Here is a 23,086-nt window from a genome sequence, read left to right as displayed (position 1 = left end):
AGAAACGGTTAAATCAGCTATGATTTAAATGGGCACAGGATATCAGTTATGACATTATGTTTGCTGACTGGGAGCAGTTATGGACCACTGGTATAAAATTTACGGCATGTGGTGCCTTAAAAGAGAATATAATGAAAATGATCTATAGGTGGTACATGACACCAGTCAAGCTTGCAAAGATCTATCATTTGCCCAATAACAAATGCTGGAAATGTAATGAGTCTGAAGGAACGTTTTACCACCTTTGGTGGACCTGCCCAAGGATTAAGGCCTACTGGGAAATGATCTATAATGAACTTAAGAAAGTCCTTAAGTGGACCTTTTCAAAGAAGCCGGAGGCCTTTCTCCTGGGTATGGTTGGCCAACTGGTACCAAAAAAGGATAGGACATTTTTTATGTATGCAACTACAGCGGCAAGAATTCTTCTGGCAAAGTATTGGAAGACGCAAGAACTACCCACTCTGGAAGAATGGCAGATGAAGGTGACTGAATTTATGGGACTGGCGGAGATGACCGGCAGAATCCGTGACCAGAGGAAAGAGACAGTGGAGGAGGACTGGAAAAAAATTAAATTATATCTTAAAAATTGTTGTAAGATTGTGGACTGTTAAGATGTCAGGGGGTAAGAAACAGAGAATTACAGCTGTAAATAATAATGTTAAGAAATTTGAGAGAGATACAAATAGAAAAAAGTACTAAAGGGTTGCTGAAAAATTGCAAAACAAGGATGCAGTGTAAGGGAGGTATGGGGAAGTCACACTTTTTGTGTTTTGTATATGTCTATTTCTTTTCTTTTTTTGTGTGTGCTGTTGTTTTCTTTCTTGTCTTTTGTTGGTTGTGAAAATTAATAAAAATTATTTTTTTAAAAAAAGGAAATCATGCCTTATGAGGACTGGTTGAGGGAATTGGGAATATTTAGTATGGGAAAGAGGAGATAAGATCGCCATCTTCAAAAACCTCCAGGGTTGTCACATGGAAGGTGAGATCACTTCGAGAGGGAAGGACACAAACCCTTCAAGTTACATGAAATAACATTCTGACACTAAGAGCAGTTTGACAGTGGAACAGTCTCCCTCGGGAGGTTGTGGACTCCTTTAATGGAGCTTTTTAAGCAGAGGTTAGATGGCAATCTGTCATGGAGGCTTCAGTTTGAGATTCCTGCATTGCAGAGGGTTGGACTAGATGACCCTCTGAGTCCCTTCCAACACTACAATCCTATGATTCTATGAGTCTAACTATCAAGCAAGTGGTAAAGAAACATGACAGGATGGAATCCCAACAGAAGTTCTGAAAGCCAGCTTCAGAACTTCTCTCATGAAACACCTCCACGACCTCCTCTTTGAGAGTTAGGAACAAGGATCTATGGCACAAGACACAAGACACATACCACCAAGTTGATATCTTTTTGTCAATAAATGTCAGGAGCGGAGAACCCTCTCCTCTCCTGGTAGCATCAAAGACAAAAAGAACAAGCAAGTTTATATTTATGTTTTTTATTCAGTCATCTGGTTGCAAGACAAAGAATCCAGGTCTCCATGCAAAGGAGACATTGCCTACTCTGAAGGTAACCTCTTCCATCCCCAACAACATCCTGAGTACTTACAGAAAATCCCGGGAATCACACTCCTTTGCATTATCTGCACCTGAATGCAGAGTAAGTGATAAGCCCTTGGAGAAGGAGAATCTCCCAAACTTACCAGGGAGATCTCTGCAGTCTGCTCTCTCACTCCCCCCTCCTCCACCACTACCTTCAGCTATAATTCAGTTCTGCCTTCTTCTCCTCTTGAAACTGCTGGAAACAAGGTGGCGAACCTTCCCACTCTCCCTCCTCTTCTGAGAGGAGCCGAACAGACTGAGTGGACACTTCCGAGTCTTCCTGTTCAGTTCATTCCCCGACAGTAAAGATTAAAATATCAGTTCTCATTGGCTGGGTACACAGGACAGAGAGAAGCAACCACAACCACTTAACTCAGTTGATGGCCACAGTGCATAGGAGCCAAGTCCTAGAGGTAGAGTCCCCAATAAAATATTTTAGGGGGCCGCCTCCCTCAAGTCCATGGGCATTGCCATTCAAATGATGTGTGTGCACTGTCTTGTGATTGATTATGCAGGGGGGAGCTTACCTGTTCCACCCCCAAAACTTTATTCAGGTTGGCACCCCTGCGGCCATGAATGCCATGTAAGGAGCAGCACATGCTGCCAGTACTGGGCCCACACTGGTGTGGGCCCAAGTCTTGCCCCCTGCCAAGTTCTGAATAAATCAAGCGCAAGTCAATGTGTTTGTTGTGGAATGTTGGCTCATTATGAGAGTAAAAGCGCTGGAATTTCCCAGTGATAAAGCCAAAGTTGTATTTGTGATTAGTCTGCTAGAAGGGGACACCAAACGCTGGGTGGCCTCATTCTCATTGCCTGGCATGCATGGTTGTCCTTATGTGCCTTCTAAGGTAAATTGACTTGTGAAGTCTCCATACAGTACCTTGCTCATTGCCCTCAAACCCTGGAGGAAGAAGCATGTACAGATCCTCCTGGAGGTCTGAGTTCAAGTAGGCTACATCCATATCAAAGTGATGCACCAGCAAACCTCTTTGTGCAGCAATGGCTAAGAGCATGCACAGAGTTTCACTTCTGGAAATAGGAGCATAAACTTCAGTATAATGCAGCTCCTTCCGCTGCGTGAACCCTCTGGCTACCAGCCTAGCCTTGTACTGTGGTTCTCCAGTTGCTGTGGGTTTAAGACGGTAAACCCAGTGGCTACTCATGGCCTGTTTGCCCACTGGTGTCTTTGTGAGGGAGAACACACCTAGAGACTCCATTGAGCTCATCTCCTTCTGCATTGCCTCATGCCATTTCCTGGTTTCTTCCTGAGGCAGTTTCTGAACATCCTCAAAACTCTCAGGTTCACACTGTGCCATACCAACCCACACACTAGTGACTGCAAACCTGTCAGGAGGTTTCCCTTTTGTTGTCCGAGTTGAACGGCGCAACACAATATCAGGTGCCCCCTCTGACCCACTAGGGCCAGCCAGAACATTCTTGGCATCAGAGTGCTCCCCCTCTGACTTACTGCACCTTCTAGAATTCTCAGCTGAACCTGTGGGAGAAGAAGGAGCACTGCTGTGCTCAAGCTTCACAGCTTTAGGAGAAGTTCTCCCCTCTACCTGCTCTGGGTCGGGACTCTGTTCCTCAGCAGCATATTCAACCTCTTCCTCTTCTTCATCAGCAGAGTCAAGCAGACTCTCTAAAAGAATATCAGGGTTCCCATGTATCCATGTCCACCCACTCTGCTCACAGAATTCAGCACTGTTGCTGAGCAGAATTCTGGACTGATTCCCTGATGGATAAGCGAACCTCCATCCCTTGGTCCCTGGCTCGTACCCACAGAAAATCATCTTTTGGGATCTGGGGCCACCCTTTTTGCGTTTGGCCTTTGGTATGAGGACCCAAGCGTCAAAGCCAAAAACACGAAAGAAATGCACCTTGGGCTTCTTGCCGTGCAGCAGAAAATAGGGTGTGTCCCCTACCACTGAATTGAACGACCTGTTTGAAGCTATTAATCTGCCGTCCAGTCACGCTCCCCTGTGCAACATCTGCTGGGGTCGACCTGGGCAGAAAATGCAGAGTTGCAATGGTCCTGCCATCCGTGTGAGAAAGAGGGATAAATCAAGTCCAGAGACAGTTCCTTTCTATCTCTAAAGCGTTTAATTTTCAAGCAGTAAATCATTCCACACCGTCGGAGCTTTCCCATGCTAGAAACACACACAGTCTAAATCGAAAGCAGCTCTCACAGACAAAGACGGACAAAGCCTGTGACGCACAGCCTAACGTAAAGGCCCCTCCCCCAGATACAGGACACCAAGGAGTTTATAACCACCAAACTCCACACTGTTCAAGGTAAAATTGGGCATCCGCCAAGACTCCCCCCCAAAAGCGCTGTGGGAGCCCGGCGTCAAACAGCAACGCTGCAGACATCTCCTGCAGCATTCTGTTCCAACGTTCTGCAACGCCATTCTGCTGGGGACTGTGTGGAATTGTCAACCTGTGTTGAATCCCCTTCTTGCAGAAGAAACTTTGCAGTGAAGACCCGGTGAACTCCCCATCGTGGTCGCTCTGAAAGTTTCACACACATGTGGAAAACTGCAGTTCCACTGCCACAATCCAGTCTTTAATTAGCGACGCAGTCTCACTCTTGTGTTGAAGTATGAACAGCCAGCCATTCTTCGAAAAATCATCAATCAGCACCAACGCATATTTAGCCCTGCCCATACTGGTTACTGACATGGGGCCACACAAATCTGCATGCACTAGCTGAAAAGGCCTAGTGGTCACCCTTTCAGACCTTGGGTATGGGCACGTTTTCACCTTTGCGTGCTTACACCCTCTGCACTCAAGAAACTTAGCACAATATTTCATTTTGCACCCCTCAGTACATTCTGGGATCTTCTTCTTGAAACTGCTGGAGATAAGGGGGGCAAACCTTCCCACTCTCCCTCCTTTTCTGAGAGGAGCTGAACACACTGAGTGGACACGTCCGCGCCTTCCTGTTCAGTTCATTCCCCGACAATAAAGAATTAAAATATCAGTTTTCCTTGGCTGGGTATACAGGACAGATTGAAGCAACCACAACCGCTTCCAGCCATCAATCATGCAATAAAATATTTAAGGGGGCCTCCTCCACAAAGTTCATGGGCATTGCCATTCAAATGATGTGTGTAGACTGTCTTGTGATCAATTATGCAGGGGGGAGCTTAACTGCTCCATCTCCAATATTTTATTTAAATTAGCACCCCTGAAGCCATGAATACCATGAAAGCAGCCCCCTGCCAAGTTCTGAAGAAATCAAGGGCAGTTCACTGTGTTTGTTGCCCAATATTAGCCCTATATGAGAATAAGGGCACCGGAATTTCCCAGTGATAAAGCCAAAATTGTAATTCTGATTAGTCTGTTACAAGGGGACACCAAACGCTGGGTGACCCCCATTCTCATTGCCTGGCATGCATGGTTGTCCTTATGTGCCTTGTAAGGTAGCGACCATGGAGATCAGAAGAGGCAATGGGGCATCAAACACACAGAATAAGGAAACAAATATTAGTATGCATTGCAAATAAATACATTAAAAAGAAAACAGGCTATAACTGGACCCTTCCATTCTTTATTTTCGTAGCCATCTACGTTTGAGCTTGCAGAATAAGGTCTTTTCAAGGTGTTTTTGAGGGCTGATGCCAAAGAGTCCCATAATCTAGATGGCAGAGTGTGGATTGTGCATTAAAACAGTGAGGTGGGGTGATCTCTTGGTTTTGTTTTTGTATAGTGATCATGTGATCCAGTTTCTTTCATTCTAAAGTGTCTTCTTAGAGCCAAGTATCATCAGGCACCTTCTTACAAATGTACCCTATGCGTTGCTCACAGTGTAATGCCATCCAGCAATCTACGTAGCAATCAAGGCCTAATGCAGCACAATGGTTTCTTTCTTCATTTTTAGGCTCACCTGGTTTCCAGTACCTGAAAAGAAAAGAGCAGCACTGAGCAATCAAGATTGGATGTCTACTTCCTCATGTGCTCCCCATGCCTTCTACCATTAAAAAGATGTTCAGCTCTTTCTCTCTTAACATCCACCCACAATTGGGATGGATTTTTCTCCCCAGATTTTAGAATTCTAACCATGTAAAGAAAACAACAACAACAACTGTGGGTCACGACTGTCTCTTTTCTTTGCACATGAAGTGGTTTCTCATAGGAAACTACAAAAAGTGAGGGTGTCACTTTGGAAGGCTCAGTGGTACACACAAGAACTGTCAGTCAATTTAGTTTGGGCAGTATCCAATACAGTACTTCTGCTATTGCCAGGGTTTCCATTTCTGCAACAGAACTGTCCCTCTCTGCTTTCCATATGCACCCACATCCTCCTCAGATCTGCTCTGGATCGTTGAGAGTGTTGAGAGATCCTTACTCTCAAGTAGCAGAGTTAGCACAGTAGTGATTTTTCTGAGCATATTAAAACCTTGTTAGATTTGCATCCGTCTTCATCCACCTCATCTCACATCCATCACCCACCCCATGAACGAGGAGAGCAATGACACTATACAGAAACAAAAATGACTATGTCCTCAAATGAATTAAAAAATTAATTCTATAACCACAAAGCCATTATAGGGTTGATTGAAATGACATATCTCTCAAATATATATCTTATCTAAATCTAACATAATGGTTCTAAGTTTACTTTAATCAATTACCCATAGTTGACAAAGCTATCACCCTAGCCTCACTCTTATTGTCACTTGGTTTCTCCAGTGTCCATTGTATACTGAATCAAGTCCCACTACACAGCACTAAAATTCTGTGATAAATGTATTCTATAACTCCCTCATTTTTAGCTCTCTGTGAATCTATTAAATTGATATTACTAGTAATGGTGTAGTAGGTGGTTGTTGTTTTTTTACTCCCATGAGATGTTTGGGTGAGATTTGCCCTTTAATCAAGTCTAAGATCACAAACAGCAGTGGTTCCCAACTGGTGGTCCACGGACCACCCACCCAGGGGCTCCATGGTGTCATTCACATAACAAAGCCTACTACAGAGATATCAAAATGTTCAAAGATATCAAAATGTTCAAAGGTACGGTGTGGCTTTTGAAAATGAAGGGGTCTGCAGAACTTAGCTAACTGGGAACCGCTGGCATACAGGGTTTAATTTCCCAACTAGTATTATACAACCCCATGGCCTGTTTGTAAAGTTTACTCAATCTTGCCAAAAAGGATTAGTGGTTGGTATTGGGTGCATCAATAGAGATGAATGTCAATGGATTTTATACCAGGAGACATTGTACAAATATAAGGTGACCCTCCGTTAATCCGGACTACCTGTTCTACTACCAAACTGTGGATGAGCGAGATCTTCTCTGACCTTATCAATGCATCAACACAAGCTGAAAAGAGTTGTTAGATACTTAAAGGGAACCATGAACTATCTTAAACTGCCAGCTGACAGTGTTGCTCGGCTTTAGGTTCCTGCAAGTCCTTTTGAAGCTGAACTAAGGAGCACAAACCATTTAGAAGCATGCCTTCATCCTCTTCCGAATCACCACATTCATTAGGTTAGAGAAGCAGGAAGAGTAGTCTTCCTGTCTCTCCAACCTAGTGAGAAGCAGCAGCCGCTCACCTGGACGATGATGTGGAGAAGTACATATGTAGATCTTTGGTAGTAGAGAAAATTGCATGGCAAAATATATTTGGAAAGGGAAAGAATGAATTATGTAAACAGAATCTGCAACTTTTTGGAATGCATGCCATTAACAAATGTTTCTGCAGAAACTTACGTGACTAAAGCCTCTATTCCTGCCAGCCATCTCCATTTCTTTGTTGCCTTGTCTTTAAAGACTCCAAACCAAAAAAACTTGTTACGCTTTTGTACTTGCCTGTTTATAAAATACTAGGGTAGGGGTGTTGAGAAAGAACAAATAAAATATTTTAAGACAATGTCCCTTTCTCTGGGAGACTATAGCCCTTTACAGAAATTCAACAGGCATAAAACAAACACATTTTAAAAGGAGAAGGTATCAGATTTGAAGACGCAATCCAAATTTTGGGGGGAAAGTGATCAAAACTATACATTGTATTCCCATCACCAATAATAATTTCGTATAGTGGTTGTGGTATTCTCCCCTTAATATAAATTATGATGCTGATGGTAATGACGATAATGATGGATGTGTCGGGAATTCAAGCCCATATCAGGAGAAACTGGCAACAATCCCAGGCACCCGGCTTGATTCCCTGTTGACCTCCCTGGCTGCATTCCCCAGCAAGCCCAGGCAAGGTCTCGATCGGCGATTCTTCTCAAACGTGGGAAGAACACCCCCCCTCTTTCCTGCCCACCCTGGCAGGGGAAAGAGATAGACAGAAACGTATTTACATGCTTTTATTTCTGTCTTTGCAGCGTTACAAAAAACATGACTGCTCTCTTCAAACTCCAGCAGTGTTGTAACAAAAAAAATTCCTTCCAGTAGCACCTTAAAGACCAACTAAGTTAGTTCTTGGTATGAGCTTTCGTGTGCATGCACACTTCTTCAGATACACTGAAACAGAAGTCACCAGACCCTTCTATATAGTGAGAAGGTGGGGAGGGGTATTACTCAGAAGGGTGGTGGGAATGGGTGATTGGCAGATAGCTGTGATGAGCCTGTTGACGACTCTTAACGACTGCAATAGGTCTTACAGGAAAGAGTAAGGGGTGAGAAGGTGAAAAATGGCTTTGTCATGTATAATGAGATAAGAATCCAAGGTCTTTGTTCAGACCAGGTCTCTCCATGGTTTTAAGTTTGGTAATAAGTTGCAATTCAGCAGCTTCTCTTTCCAGTCTATTTCTGAAATTCCTTTGTAGTAAAATTCCTTTGTAGTAAAATTCCTTTGTAGAAAAAAGGAATTTCAGAAATAGACTGGAAAGAGAAGCTGCTGAATTGCAACTTATTACCACACATATCTGTGCCCTGCAGCACCCCAGTAGCCCCTCTGCCAGGGCTAAGGGGCTGGGAGATGGATATACCTTGCAAGCTCCTCTAGAGTCATCTCCATGATACTCTCCTGCCAGGTTAGCGTGGTGAGGGAAGCCATTTTTTTTCTAAGCACTCAATACATCTTAAAGAGCAGAAGAAGAATTTACAGAGAATCCAAGAGATACATGCCTCTGAAGTATCTACACCACCTCCTCCTCCTCCACACCTCCTCCTTGAAGATCTCCATCCGGACTGCCATTTTCATTCTATTAGAGCTCAGCAGCTCCAAGAAACCTTAGTTAGCCCCAGATGGTAGCAGCTGCTCCCTGCCCCACCCACCCTTGGCTTGACTGATGGAGTTGCTGTCTTGGCTGCATACAGGTAGATGTAACCTTCTTAAATGGATAGTGATGATAAGAACCCTTTGACTCAAGGAGATCCCCTACCTTTTCAATACTCAGCTTTGATGCTCACCTGTTCTTCAATTGTTTCCAGAGAAATGAGCTGGGCACCTTCCCTCTCACATTTTTTTTTGGAATCTGCCCATGAAGATTCGTCACGAGAAAGGAAATACATTGTCCTTTGATATATCATCCAACCATTTTTCAAGTTACCAATAAGGTGGTCTTTGAGTCAAGCCAGATATGGAGGAAGAAGAGAAAAAGAAAACAAGATAGGGAATTCAATTTCAGCCTCATATTCAAATTCAAGATAGGGAATTTAATGGGAACCACCTTGTATGCCTGTGCAGATTTCAATTATTTTTGTTAAGTTCATTTCTGTCGCCGTATGGTAACATATATTCATCTGAGAAGCTCAGAAATCTTAAAACAAGAAAAACATTAACTCTTCAACCCATGTTGACGCTGCAGTAAATACCTGGGTGGGCATAGCTGGAACAGGGAGTGCAGTCAAGAACCTCACCTACATGTTTCCACCTGGATACTTAGGGCAGCATCAGGGCAAACTTGAAGGTTGGGAAGGGGGAGTAGCTGTGGTTTATCAAAATTCTCTTTCTCTCTACAAGCTCTCTGTTCAGTTGCAGAGGGGGCAGGAATCTAGTGTGTGTGTTGCTGGCATTGGGCAACTGGGACAGATGAGGGATTCTGCTGGTTTACCACCCGCTATGCTGCCAAGCATTCTCCCTGCCTGAGCTGACAGGATGGATCTCGTGGGCTTCCAAATGGCTCTGGGAGATTTTCCAGCTGATCTGACTGGTGCTCCTGCTGAGCTTTGGCTGATCTCTGGAGCATCCGAATAATAATAATAATAATAATAATAATAATAATAATAATAATATGCTGCCTGTTGTTGTTGTTGTTGTTGTTTTTGTTCATATGCTGCCCATCTGACTGGGTTCCCCCCAACCACTCTGGGCGAAATCCAAAAAATTAAAACACAATTGAACACCAACCATTTAAAACTTGCCTGAACAGGGCTGCCTTCAGATGTCTTCTGAGAGTAACATAGTTCTTTTCCCCACTTGACATCTGGTGGGAGGGAGTGCCATAAGAAGAGCGCAACCACCCAGAAGGCCCCCTGCCTTGGCTTGGGCCATGGACACAATTGGCCCTGCATACCCTTTCAATTGACATCTTTTGATTGTCTCTGCAGAGGCGGGGCTCTCATGGGTGAATATAATAAAGGACAGATCTTTTAGCTGACCTGTTTTGATTGTCTCTATTATAGCAACGAATGACGAAGTCTTTTCTTTCCTCCTTATAGAACTAAATCAATTCAAAAGGTCAGGAGATTTGAACTGAATATATCTGATGTTTCCCTAGGGTGGCTGGATGCAAAGGAGAGCAGCACTCTGCTCTGGCTCTAAGAGTTTTCAGCTAGAGGAGGGGCTTTCAGCTGGGACAGAATCAGGGCAGGTTCCCACTGTACTACAATTCTTCAGCATTGTAAGGTATCTTACCAATTTCTTTTTGCAGTTCATCATTTTTGTTGGCAATATACCGCATTTCCTCTGATTTGTTTTGAGCTACAGCAAGTATTCCGAAGTCTAAAAGATTTGAAATAGTTCAAGGCAAAAGAGTATCTGAAATAACAATCTGCAAATATTAAGAAACCATTTTCAAACATTTTCAAGATCTCTAGCTTGAAACAAGAAGCACAGCTCAAGGATCGGGTTCTTATGAATATGAGGACAGACTTGATTCTCTGTGGCTGAGATCACCAATGAAAAGCCTCAGAAGAATCCTGCAGCTGGATCAAACCAAAGACCCATGCAATCCACTATCCTATTCTCATATTATAAGTGGCCCATGAAGTATCTCTAATGTTCCCTTCCTATGTCCTCCTTTTCTGCTGGGAATCACTGGGTCACAAAACAATTCCCACCTCGAGTCCCACAGTAAAGCAGAATATACAAAGAATACTTTGCAGTTTTCTGTTATGCTTTGTGAGATCTAAGAAAATAGAAGTGCCAAAACGCTTTTTCTGATGAATACTGGGTTGCATTCCACATAATTCTAAGAAGGACATTATGTCAGTGCAGGGATTTCTCCTTGTGCAATGCAATCTTCCGCCCCTTTCCCTCCAATCTGTTCCCCACCCTGCAGAGCAGCTCTGGTGATGGCATGCAGGGAGAAGGGGGGGCAGAGTTCCCTTGTGCTAGTGCTAAAATCTTGCAGTAGTATAAACACTGTGAATTACAGTTTGATGGGGAAGGACAGCCTTTCTAGTGGGGGGATGTGAGAATCACAACCATCTGCTTTTCTTCCTGCTGAGCAATGAAACTGTGATAAACTCTACAGTGGTGCCCCGCAAGACGAATGCCTCGCAAGACGGAAAACCCGCTAGACGAAAGGGTTTTCCGTTTTGGAGGTGCTTCGCAAAATTAATTTCCTATGGGCTTGCTTTGCAAGACGAAAATGTCTTGCGAGTTCCTGCGGGGTTCCCCCCCTTTTTTTCCAAGCCGCTAAGCCGCTTATCAGCTGATCCGCTAAGCCGCTTAACAGCTGATCCGCTAAGCAGCTTATCAGCTGATAGCTAAGCCACTAAGCCGCTTATCAGCTGATCCGCTAAGCCCGCTAAGCCGCTAATAGCGCTAATCCGATAAGCCGCTAATGGGCTTGCTTCGCAAGAGGAAAAAAACGCAAGATGAAGAAACTCGCGGAACGGATTCTTTTCGTTTTGCGAGGCACCACTGTATTGGGTGATGAGTTTCATTGAATATATGTATTGCTTACACAATATGAATCCCAAAGTGAACTATAGGAATTGACGCCTGCTTAATTTAAAGAGGGTCTAGCAAAAGTGAGGATGTGCATAGAAAAATGCTTACCATCCTTGTCTTCATGGATTGTATCAAGCCCAACAACAAAGGTCCGAATGATATCCATTGCCATTCGAAAATCATTTCTTTTTTTTACTTCCTTTTGATCTGAGGAGGAGGTAGGTAGAAAAGAAATTAAAATATCTGACTGTCTGGGGGATGGGATACATGGTTTCAAACTGCTTTTAATATTGAATTTAAATTGCTGGCTTGTAATGCAGATAAGAAATAAAATCAACAAAAACATGAATATGACATTTATTATTATTTTCTGCTCTCGGCCCTTGACAGCGGCTGCCCTGCTGATCTGAAGTCCTGTTTCAATTTGGCCTGTTTCTTCTGTCATCAGATGGTTTGGCCTCCCTTTGAGAGCTTTGGATTTTTGGTTGTCTAGATACACCTGTCCTCTTTTCCCTACATTCTTGCATTTGCCAGGCTGCCTCATGCTCTGCCACGTGCTTAAAATATGCAAATTCTTGGATCATTTGATTCCCTCCACCTGAGATTTGCTTACTTTTGAGTACCCTTTAAAAATGAATTAGGTGTGCAAATAGGTCAAGGGCTCATCTATCCAATGCTATTTTTTCTAGAAAAAGAGGCGCTGGAACTCAGCATGAATGCCTCCCTTCTTCTCTTAGATTGGGACGGAGCCCACCTGAGAGGGCCTGGAACTGAGTCCTGATGAATTCCAGCTGAAAAAGGCCCTGCATATATTTCGATATTTAGGTAGGCTCTGGACCCGCCCACTTTGGCCATGGCCTTTTCCTCTGCAGCCTGTTTTCCCCAAGCACTTTCCTTCAAGGAACTGGAGCCCTAGCAGAGGACAGGGTGGTGAGGATCAGGAATGGGGGCTCTCCCCCAGCAGATGAGGATTATTTGGGAAAGGAGCAGAGAATGGCAAGCTGGGAAAGGGGATTGCCCAGGGTGTCCCAGAGATTTATGTTAGTCTATGTGTTTGTTCCTAGTGCTGGAACAAAACAGGGCCATTGCTCTCAATGGCTGACAGCTGTAACTCATCCCCAGAAATCAAAGAGAGATGAAAGGGCTAAATGGAAGGTGGATCCTGCCATCTCTTTTTGGAAATGCTATTGGCATTCAAGCAAAGCCCAACACAGTAGTAGCAAAGTACGCCAATTATGTACTTACATAGCAGGAAAAGCAGCAGTGTCAACGCAGTAAAGAGGATTATCATAAATATGACAATGTATTCACCCGTGGGAGATTTGATGAAGGCTACAAACTTCTGAAAACCAGATACTTGAAGAAAGAAAATTCTGCTTTAGCCATCGGTAGCCAACATATCATTGCTACCCCAGAAAAACGGATTTTCATACACTGTGGTAGCCATCAGCCAGAGATAGTCAGTGGTTCAGGGGGTGGATCCTTGGGATGCTAAGCAGATGCTTGAGGAAGCAAGGCGAGATGCCTTGCTGCTTGAGGAAACTTCTCTATCTTTTTTCTTTTAAAAAAGTTTTAATCTATACTTTTCAAGTTTATAGATTTCATTAGTTTTACAATCATTTCAACATTTCAAAGTTAGACTTCCTCCCCTCTCTTTCTGTGGTTCCTTAAATTTATTTTTAATAGCTTCTGCATATCCCAATTTATTTAACTTGCTCATTTAATTATCTACTTTAAATACCTGTATATACTCTTATGGAACTGCACGTTATTATAATAATCCACCTAATGTTTTTATCTGTTTTTATCTGTTTTTGATTTATCTGTAAATATTCAATAAACCATTTCCGTTCCTTTATAAAAAGTTTGTTATCTTGATTTCTTACTCTTCCTGTAACTTTTGCCATTTATGCATATTGTTAGTATTGTAATGTCTCATTCTCACATTGCACAATGTTGCAGGTTGCCTTTATTTACTTAATTGATGTAGGAGTATGGGAACTATTTAAATGTCTCCTCCCTCTCTCTGCTCTCTCTCTCTGCTCCTCTGCTGAAGAAGATGGACGTGAGTGTCCTCTTGTTGTTCTGTTATTTGCTTTACAAATAAAACCTTTGGTATTACTATTCCAACCACAGTTGCTTCTTCTGCATTCTGCTGTAAAGGACTGAATTTACTATCTGCAAACGGGCATTTAATGCTCACACATATTCCATAGTTTTTGTAACCGTTTCTCCTTTGTTGAGACTTCTGCTTCTTTCCACTTAGGGACAAGTAGCATTCTTCCTGCTGTAGTAGCATACATAAATGAATTTCTATACAATTTGGGTAGTTCTGTCCCCATAATTCCCCAAAGAAAAGCTTCAAAAGGTGAAAGATTTATATGATCTGAGGTGAAACATTGGCACCTGACCCCACCCGACTCACCATTTCCCCCTTCACTTCTTACTCCCTTTTCTCCCTAATACAACACTAATGTCTCAACAAATGAAACTGATCTGTAGAAAATGTAACTTGAAAAATAAGAGACATTGCACATAGTTTTGTTAACCAAGAAATCTTTAATGAAAGTATAGAAAGAAAGAAAGAAAGAAAGAAAGAAAGAAAGAAAGAAAGAAAGAAAGAAGTTTCTGGGTTGTTGTTTTTACAAAAATTATTTTGAACATCCTTTTCAATTAATTGTAGATCATTTCCCTGTAAGCTTTAACCTTACTACAAGACCACCACATATGATAAAAAGAACCTTCTTTCTTGTTACATTTCCAAGATTTATAAATTTTTGCCAGTGCACTCACTGTACCAACAATATATCATTTTCATATAGTTTTCTCTTAAACCGTAGCATGCTGTGAATTTTATATCCATACTCCACAATCGTTCCCATGCTTCCATGTCTATATTATGACCGAAATCAGTTGCCCAGTGTATCACTGAGGATTTTACTCTCATTCTTTTTACTTGCTCATCCAATCTGTTACCTCTGAGGATGTGGACAGGCTCCTTGGAAGAGTGAAACGAACAACCTGTCTCCTTGATCCTTGTCCATCCTGGCTCATAAAAGTGAGCCAGGAAGGGCTAGGTGATGTGCTCCATGGGGTGGTGAATGCTTCTCTCTGTGAGGAAGCCTTCTCAGACCCACTGCAAGAGGCAGTTATTAAACCACTTCTTTTAAAAAATATATATTTAGACTCCTTTGCTTGCATCACATACCACTTTCAATTTGTCTCCTGATTCAGATTGATTTAAAAATAATCTCTTAATATCCCCCCTTTTCTAATATCTGTTGATCATTTAATAAATTCTCATTTAGTCTGAATCAGCAATTTTTCTCTGTTCTTAATTTTATAATAATAAAGTTGTGATCTGATAATGTCCTGGGTAAAATTTCAACCTTCTTCACCTTGGTGTACAAATCTCTATCGGTCCATACAGAGTTTGTTCAACTCGCTGAATTATTCTCAGACAAGTAAAATGTAAATTGTCTGTCCAGTGGGTGTTTCTCTCTCTACATATTAATTAGACTTATGTTTTCTGTCATCTGAAAAAGGCCTTAGGTAGCTTCCCTTCTTTTGTATCGCTTCTTATAGTGCTGTCCCATTCCAGTGAAGCTACATCATTCATATCTACCATCAAAATTATATTTTCATTCATATATTCAAATAAGATTTCCTCATCTCTTTTAAAAGTCAGTTTTTTTCTCATTTGGTGCATTTACATCTATTAATATTCCTTTTCTCTCTCCTTGTGATGTTATCTGTATTATCAGTATTCCTCCTTAAAGGTAAAAGTAAAGGGACCCCTGACCATTAAGTCCAGTCGTGACCGACTCTGGAGTTGCGGCACTCATCTCGCTTTATTGGCCGAGGGAGCGGGCGTTTGTCCACAGACAGCTTCTGGGTCATGTGGCCAGCATGACTAAGCTGCTTCTGGTGAACCAGAGCAGCGCACGGAAATGCCATTTACCTTCCTGCCGGAGTGGTACCTATTTATCTACTTGCACTTTGCCTTACTCATCTTTAAATAATTGTTCTGGATCTAATTCTGGTTTCTGTACACATTACCACGACTCTTTTCTTTGTACAGTCAGAGGCCACAAAGCCCTTTCCTAAAACTTTAATTGATCAGAATTCTTCTGTGTTTCATGCAATATGTGTTTCCTGGAAACAAATAACATCCAAATTTATTTTTACCACATGTTCAATCCCATGCCTTTTTGTTTTATTATTGAGTCTATTTACATTCCACATTAAGATTATCAATGCCATTTTGTCCTTTATTTATTTATCTCTCTTCTCCCCCTCTGTTGATTCTTCTTCATGTTGTGGCTCCCAACCAAATGCGCTTTCTCCTGCTAATTCTTTTCCTACTAACTCTTTCTCCAGAATTTATCTGCTTCTATGGAATCTCTACATCTCTGCTTTCTCCCTTTAAATGTAAAGGAGACTCCCCCAGGGTATTCCCAATGAAAAGTGCTTTTGTTTTATCACGGTGTGTCTGTCAGGTATTTGCTCCTTTCCGTAGCAGTCTCATCAGGATTTCTTTCAAAATTATTATTCTCTGGTCATCAAACAGATTTTTCTGAAAATGCTTCTGTATTATTCTGTCTTTAAATTGCTTTGAATTGAAAAAAGAAACCCAATCAACTGACATATTTTTTGTTTTAGCATATCTTGATTTTACACAAAAAGATTTATCCAGTGCCACTTTAACAGTTTCTTTATCCATTTCAATCAAATTGGCAAGTTATTTTATTATTCTTTCACTTAATTCCACCGCCGTATCTTCTGGCAAATCTCAAACTAAGAATCAAATCTTTTAAAATCAGCCTTCTGTCCTAGTCTCTGTATACCCTCCCCATCTCTTTTATCTTTTCTAATGAAATTCTGGTCAAATCAGACTTTGTGTCCTACAATTAAACCTTGTGTGTTTTGACTTGGTGTTTTGGTTGGGCCTGGAGGTGCTTTCTTGCCTACTTTAGCCATAGCCATAAATATTTATAAAGTCACAAAAATTCTGCATCCAGAGCTTTAGAGAAATCACAAGTTAATTGAAATTCTTCGCCTGGAATGCTTGTAAAAATAATCACTAGACTGTACTTCTCATTCTCATTCTGAATTCAGTCCCTGCATATTTTTTCCATGCAGATCAACACCCACGTCCGGGGGGGGGGGGGACACCTCCTCTTTGCCACCCTAGGATGGATGCAATTGTTTTATTGACACTACCTTAAATTCTTTTTCTTGCCTTGTTGAATTGGTCCGAATTCCTTTGTTTGGAAATGTCACTGCTTCAATGGAGGCACAAGAAGCAGCTTGCTGTGGGTCTTCAATTGTGCCATGTGTTTGAGCTCAATCTGGGATCTTTCTCAGCTACCTACGGAGCTTTGGGAAAATCTAGAGAGCGTATTTTGACACCACTGGACCCTTCAGAACCTGAACTTTTCCTTCAGGCTCTTTTTGAGAAGGTGCTTTGCCGGAGCCCCATTCTTCGATCCTCACGGCAATCAGGCTGCTCAGAGCGAGCAGTCTCTGTCATCCTCCATTATCCGTATCCAGCAGGAAGTCTGGAGGAAACTTTTCTGATAACTAGCAAATAAAAATGCTAGTAGAATTAAAGTAAATTCAGCAGTATATAATTAAGGGGAGAAAGTAGGAAATAATTTATATGGAGTAAGTAATACTTAAATGGAGTAACTTATATGGAGTAATTAGAATATGCAGTAGTAGGAGGTTAATAATTAGAAGGAACCCTGGAAGGGGGGAAAGGAAGTTGAAGAATAAATGTATTTGGCTGTTTTCTTTTTGTAAATGTGGAAATTTGTATAAGTGTGGCATAGGGCAGGGAGGAGGAGGCAGAGCAAAGAAGGCGATTTTTGCCCTCGCTCGCCCCAGCCCCTTCCCGGCTGCCATGATACCAGGCAGAGGCTGGGAGGAGTGAGGGCAAAGATCGTCCTCACTTGTCCCAGGCCCCTCTCGACTCCTGGACTGCCGGGCGGAGTTTGGGAGGAGAGAAGGTGAAGATCCCCTCACTTGTCCCAGCCTCCTCTTGACTCTTGGTCTTCTGGGCAGGGGCAGGGGTGGGGCACACAAAGGGTGCCAAGCGATGGTTGGGGATGTGAGCCCCTCAATATTGCAGCTTGTTTGGACCTCTGCCTCAACATGTTTACATGGCTGAAGCCCCTTGCACCTCCTATACCCAATGCCCCTGGACAAGATACTCCCTCTGTACACATAGTTTTGTTAGGTTTCAGTTATGCCACTGTGCAGTTCTTGGAGTCGCAAGACTCTGTTGACATTCCAGACTGTTGGAAGTCTCACGGGAGACGGATGTTGATGTTACTGGTTTCCTGTTTCTTTGACCTTTTCTTTTTTTCTGTCTCTCACGGAGAGCAGACACATATTCTTTGCGTAGTTAGAAATAAAGTAGCAATGTAGCATATATTTCTGGCTGCTTCTGCTGCTGTCTGGGTACTCTGTGCAATGGAGTGCATGCCTGAAGTCTCATTCAAAGGCTTAGGTTGTTAATCACCATCGGAGGAGAGCCTGGATGGGTTCCGAAGATACGTTGGAGGAGTAGCCATCACAGCTGGGTCGTATGAGGCTCCGACAAATTCCACATACAGAAACTTTACTGGGCTGGCCATGGGCCCTGTTTTGATGCTGCTGATGGGGCAGCAGACTAACTGAGAAGGTTCAGTGCAACTTGTGTGGTCTACCCATCTCTACCCACCCCAGCACCTGCTACCTGAGTCAACTGCCTCATTCTGCCTAATGGTGGCGCCATTCCGGACTTCACACAGTAAAGGAACACAACAGCCAGCAGCCAAGAGTGGGCTGAATCCTGGGGTTTCTATGGGGCTTAGTGGATCTCTGGCACCCAAAGAGCTGTGTGGGCTTTCCCCTGCATTTTCCCCTGGCACAATATGTCTGGTTCCACTTTCTACCTGTCTCCCCATCAACTTCCCTTTCCCGTGCATTCCTCTACTTTAAGAGAAACTTCATCCCATATGACTGTGCTGTATACAGACCACCAGTTCCTGGTTGTCCTGCTCCTCCTGGAGCTGCAGGCTTTGCCGGCTTTGCCGGCTTTGCGGGTGCTGGCTTCCTCATCCTCTCAGTCTTTTCTGTGCAACAACAACAAAGAATCAGACAACAACAAATGGAGAATAAGACTATGAGCACATTAGGTATAGAGCAGCGACAGTCAGTTGGGTCGGGACTGCTGATTCTCTTAGATCTGTCAGCAGCCTTTGACATGGTCGATCATGAACTTTTGGACCACCGCCTTGCCGACATGGGGATTCAGGGCACAGTCTGACAATGACTGCACTCCTTTATCTCAGGTCAGGGACAGAGGGTGGCACTAGGGAGGGAGTTGTTGCCGCGGCACTCCTTGGTGTGTGGAGTCCCACAGGGCGCAATCCTTTCCCCGATGCTTTTCAATATCTTTATGTGCCCCCTTGCCCAGATTGTCTGGAGCATTGGGTTGGGTTGTCATCAATATGCTGATAAGACCCAGCTTTATCTGTTGATGGATGGCTGCCCTGACTCAGCCCCGGACACACTGACCAGATACTTGGAAGCTGTGGCTGGATGGCTGCGTGGGAGCTGGTTGAAGTTAAATCCTTTGAAGACAGAGGTCCTCTGGCTGGGTCGGGACGACATGGGGTTGGGAAGCCAACTCCCATCTTTTGAGGGGGCTCAGTTAGTGCTAGCACCTTCTGTCAAGAGCTTGGGTGTAAACTTCGATGTCTCCCTTTCCATGGAGATGCAGGTTGCAGCCACAGCAAAGGTGGCATTTTTCCATCTCCGCCGTATTAAGCAGTTGGTCCCTTACTCTTCTTGGCCACAGTGATCCATGCAACGGTCACCTCCAGGCTTGATTATTGTAACTCGCTCTACGCGGTTAAGGCTGCCCTTGAAGCTGACCCAGAAAATCCAGCAGGTTCAGAATGCCGTAGCAAGGCTCCTTACGGGATCCTTGCCATGGGATCACATTCGTTCAGTGCGCTACCAACTGCACTGGCTCCCGGTGGAGTACAGGGTCAGGTTTAAGGTGCTGGTTTTGGCCTTTAAAGCCCTATGCAGCCTAGGACCGATGTACCTACGGGACCACCTCACCTGGTATGCCACGCGGAGGACCTTAAGGTCCACAAATGACAACTTTTTGCAGGTCCCAGGTTGCAAGGTGGTTAGATTGGTCACAACTAACGCCAGGGCCTTTTCAGTACTGGCCCCGACTTGGTGGAACACTCTGTCACAAGAGACTAGGGCCCTGAGGGACTTGACATCTTTCCGCAGGGCAAGCAAGACAGAGCTGTTCTGCCTGGCCTTTGGTTTGGACTCTGTCTGACCCTTATGTTTCCCTCCCCTTATGGTTTTGATCTATAGGTTACTATTAAAATGAGGCTGCATTTTAAACTTATTTTAACTTCGGGGTTTTTTGTCCCCCCCCCATTATGTTTTTATTGTAATTTTACTGGTGTTAGCCACCCTGAGCCCAGCTCTGGTCGGGGAGGGCGGGGTATAAATAAAATTTATTAAAGTGGTACCTCGGGTTGCATATGCTTCAGGTTACATACGCTTCAGGTTACAGACTCTGCTAACCCAGAAATATTACCTCGGATTAGGATGAGAACAAAAATCGTGCTCAGGCGGCGCGGCAGCAGCTGGAGGCCCCATTAGCTAAAGTGGTGCTTCAGGTTAAGAACAGTTTCAGGTTAAGAACAGACCTCCAGAACAAATTAAGTACTTAACCCGAGGTACCACTGTAGTATTATTATTATTATTATTATTATTATTATTATTATTATTATTATTATTATACAATCCAACATAAAGATGTTGTTGAGTCCAATATAACTGAAACATCTTCCATTTTCTTTTGCTGGATCAATCTCAGTTTTTAAGCCAAAAGGATGTTCCATATGGATTCCAAGGCATTTTTAAAAATTGTTTTAGGTAATATAGCACATTCTCATTTTGCATCCTATTCCTCTCCCTTAACTCCTGGACATCTAGCTTACAGGACTCCCGTAAGATGTTCACCATTTAATAATAATGTGGGACCTATGAGGTCTTCAGATGTTCCTGGGTGTCAACTTCCTCCATCACAGGGCCATATCTTCCCCACCCTTAATGGAAGATATATTCATTTAATTATACAACTACCTCCTGGTCATCAGAAAAGATGGAGTACTAGATCCGGTCTCAGTTGGATGCATATAAATCCAATTGAATCTAACAAGACTTTGGAGATCATGTGTTGGTCCTGGAAAAGAAGCAGAGGGAAACTGTTACACAGGCTCTCCAGGTGTGCCATTTTGTGTGTTTTTTTGCCAAGACGCAGCCTGACATCTGATGCTGTGGCTTCAAGAAAGAAGAGGACTGTTGTAAAAGCAAGTGAATGCTTTCTGTGAATTAAAAAAAATCTCAGCTGGCAAAACTTAACCCAAGGAACAGAACTGTTAACCCCTTGCGAGTTTTCCTGCCAAGCATACCCTTTGAGTTAATATACCTTATGTGCAAATGTTATCTATCAATTTGTTCTGTGCAATCCCTGCCGTCTTTGTTATCTCTTCTCTTAACAGGTGAGCCTTTGCCAGAACGCCTTGTGCCTTTGCTCAAACACCAGCTGATGAGGACCCAGATTGGACCCAGACGCCCAGACATCGCTCCAGCATTGTTGGAAGAGACCCAAGATGCCCAACGCCCACCAGACGCCTGACGCCCGTGAGATGACCACCCTGCCTTCCTGCATCACCCCTGGACGCTTTGCACGGCTCAAGAATCCAGCATGGATTGAAAGAGGACATTTTCTCATTTTCTTTCCTTTCCTTTTGCATAACTGATTTTTATATAAGGTTGCGGAGCCCCTGGATAGCTTTACAACACCCCTGCAGAGGAGGGTATTTGTGTGGGTTGTTCAATCAGGGAAATCATGCCCCGGCCTCCTTTCATTATTTTGCCACCTGGTAGAGCTCCACCCAGAGCCTCCAGAACTTAACTAAAGCCCCCGTTGAACCACAGCCATTGGCAGAGTTAGTGTGCCTCTGAATTCTCCTTTGTTGGGAATCACAGGTGGGGAGAGTGTGGCTGCATGCAGGTCGTGTTTGTGGGCTTCCTGCGGGCATCTGGTTGGCCACGATGAGAATGGGATGCTGGACCAGGTGGGTCCTTTGGTCTGACCCAGCACAGGGTTGCCATAGGGTGGCCTTTGGTCCGGACCCAGCCTGACCCCCTTCTTTCTGTGGGGACCCTGTATGTAAGTGGCCTCCTTGGCTCTTTCTGTCGGCCCATATTGGACCAGCACGGGTGGTCAGGCCTCGTTTCATTACCCCTATAGTTATGGTTTGTAAGTTCCCACTTAATTTTATTTTGATTTTAAATGTGATTTCGAATTGTATTTTAAACTCGTTCGATTTTGTGTTTTTACTGTGTTTTTCCCACCCGAGAGCAAAGCCTCATAAGGCTACATTGTCTAATCCCGTTTCAAAGCCATCTGATCTAGCAGCCCTTGATATGCTAGGAAATGAGTTTTTTCAAGAACTGTGTTTTCTGGATCATGATCTGGATCTGGATTTACAACCTGGGACCATGGGTCAGAGCAGGGCACCTGTACAAGGCCCTAGAATATACCACCACTCAGTTTCAATGGATGACCCTGGATTCTAGTATTCAAAAGAGAAAAACTATCTGAAGTTTTATAAACCTGCTTATCATTTTCCCTCTTAGTGACCTTTTGGCCCTGGAATGAGACCCTGCAAATATCATAGCTTATAAGGAAAGTGTTCCACCCATCAGACTTATTTCTGTTTGGATACCTTGGTGTTGTCATGGAACAATCTTTTCTCTCCTTTAATTTCTTCTTAAGGTTGTTTCATCCTCCCACTGGCTAAGAACCACCTCCCTTGTGATGTCAGGCATTCCAGAACTCCTCCCCTTTAGGCTATACCATTTCTTGATTGGCTGCTCATCATAGCCAATCAGCATGCCACATAAAGCATAAACCCAGGAAAATGTTTATTTCAGATCTTGTATACTACTTATTTTCCCCCAAAAGTTATTACTGTTTTATTTTTGAACCTTTAAAAACTTATCTAGAAGTACATCCAATGGTCTTTGTTTTATTCCATTTTTGGAAGGTGTGTCTTTTTCTAATGCCTCTAATTGACCTACTGTGTTTGGTGAGAAACTCAAGCATTGCTGTATCCCAGTTTTTATTTTCTCATATGTTCAGGGATATTTCTTTTCTTTGAATAATAATTTTTATTACTTTGCAATTGCAATCCAATAATAGCCTCATTATAACAATACCAATTTATAATACAATTATTAATACCTATTGTTCAAATACCTAATTATATAATTTAAATAAAATGGCCCCCGTGTGCTAGAATTTGTCATGGGCAGGA

The 23,086-nt window shown here is 43.2% G+C and overlaps 1 protein-coding gene across 5 annotated transcripts in view; it reads right to left on the bottom strand.

Annotated features, from left to right (window-relative positions):
* LOC310852804 (CD209 antigen-like protein C) overlaps positions 1-22,606 on the bottom strand; it is a 114,889-nt gene extending 92,283 nt beyond the window's left edge. The window contains exons 1-9 of one of the 5 annotated variants that reach the window (XM_083756847.1): positions 22,496-22,606; positions 20,841-20,943; positions 18,701-18,796; positions 12,921-13,031; positions 11,784-11,882; positions 10,413-10,499; positions 8,966-9,117; positions 7,316-7,428; positions 5,128-5,499 (exon numbers count right to left, since the gene is read on the bottom strand). In XM_083756847.1, coding sequence (XP_083612973.1) covers positions 5,349-5,499; positions 7,316-7,428; positions 8,966-9,117; positions 10,413-10,499; positions 11,784-11,882; positions 12,921-13,031; positions 18,701-18,782 — 795 coding nt within the window. In that variant the 5' untranslated portion in view covers positions 18,783-18,796; positions 20,841-20,943; positions 22,496-22,606 and the 3' untranslated portion in view covers positions 5,128-5,348. Of the gene's footprint in view, positions 1-5,127; positions 5,500-7,315; positions 7,429-8,965; positions 9,118-10,412; positions 10,500-11,783; positions 11,883-12,920; positions 13,032-18,700; positions 18,797-20,840; positions 21,086-22,495 lie in introns of those variants that run through there. The other 4 variants (XM_083756846.1, XM_083756848.1, XM_083756845.1 and 1 more) reach the window with 4 other exon arrangements.
* Positions 22,607-23,086: the final 480 nt, after the last annotated feature.

Source organism: Podarcis gaigeae (genome assembly GCF_964106915.1).
Source record: "Podarcis gaigeae genome assembly, chromosome: 9".
Classification (NCBI taxonomy): domain Eukaryota; kingdom Metazoa; phylum Chordata; class Lepidosauria; order Squamata; family Lacertidae; genus Podarcis; species Podarcis gaigeae.
This window is presented reverse-complemented; position numbering and strand designations above follow the sequence as displayed.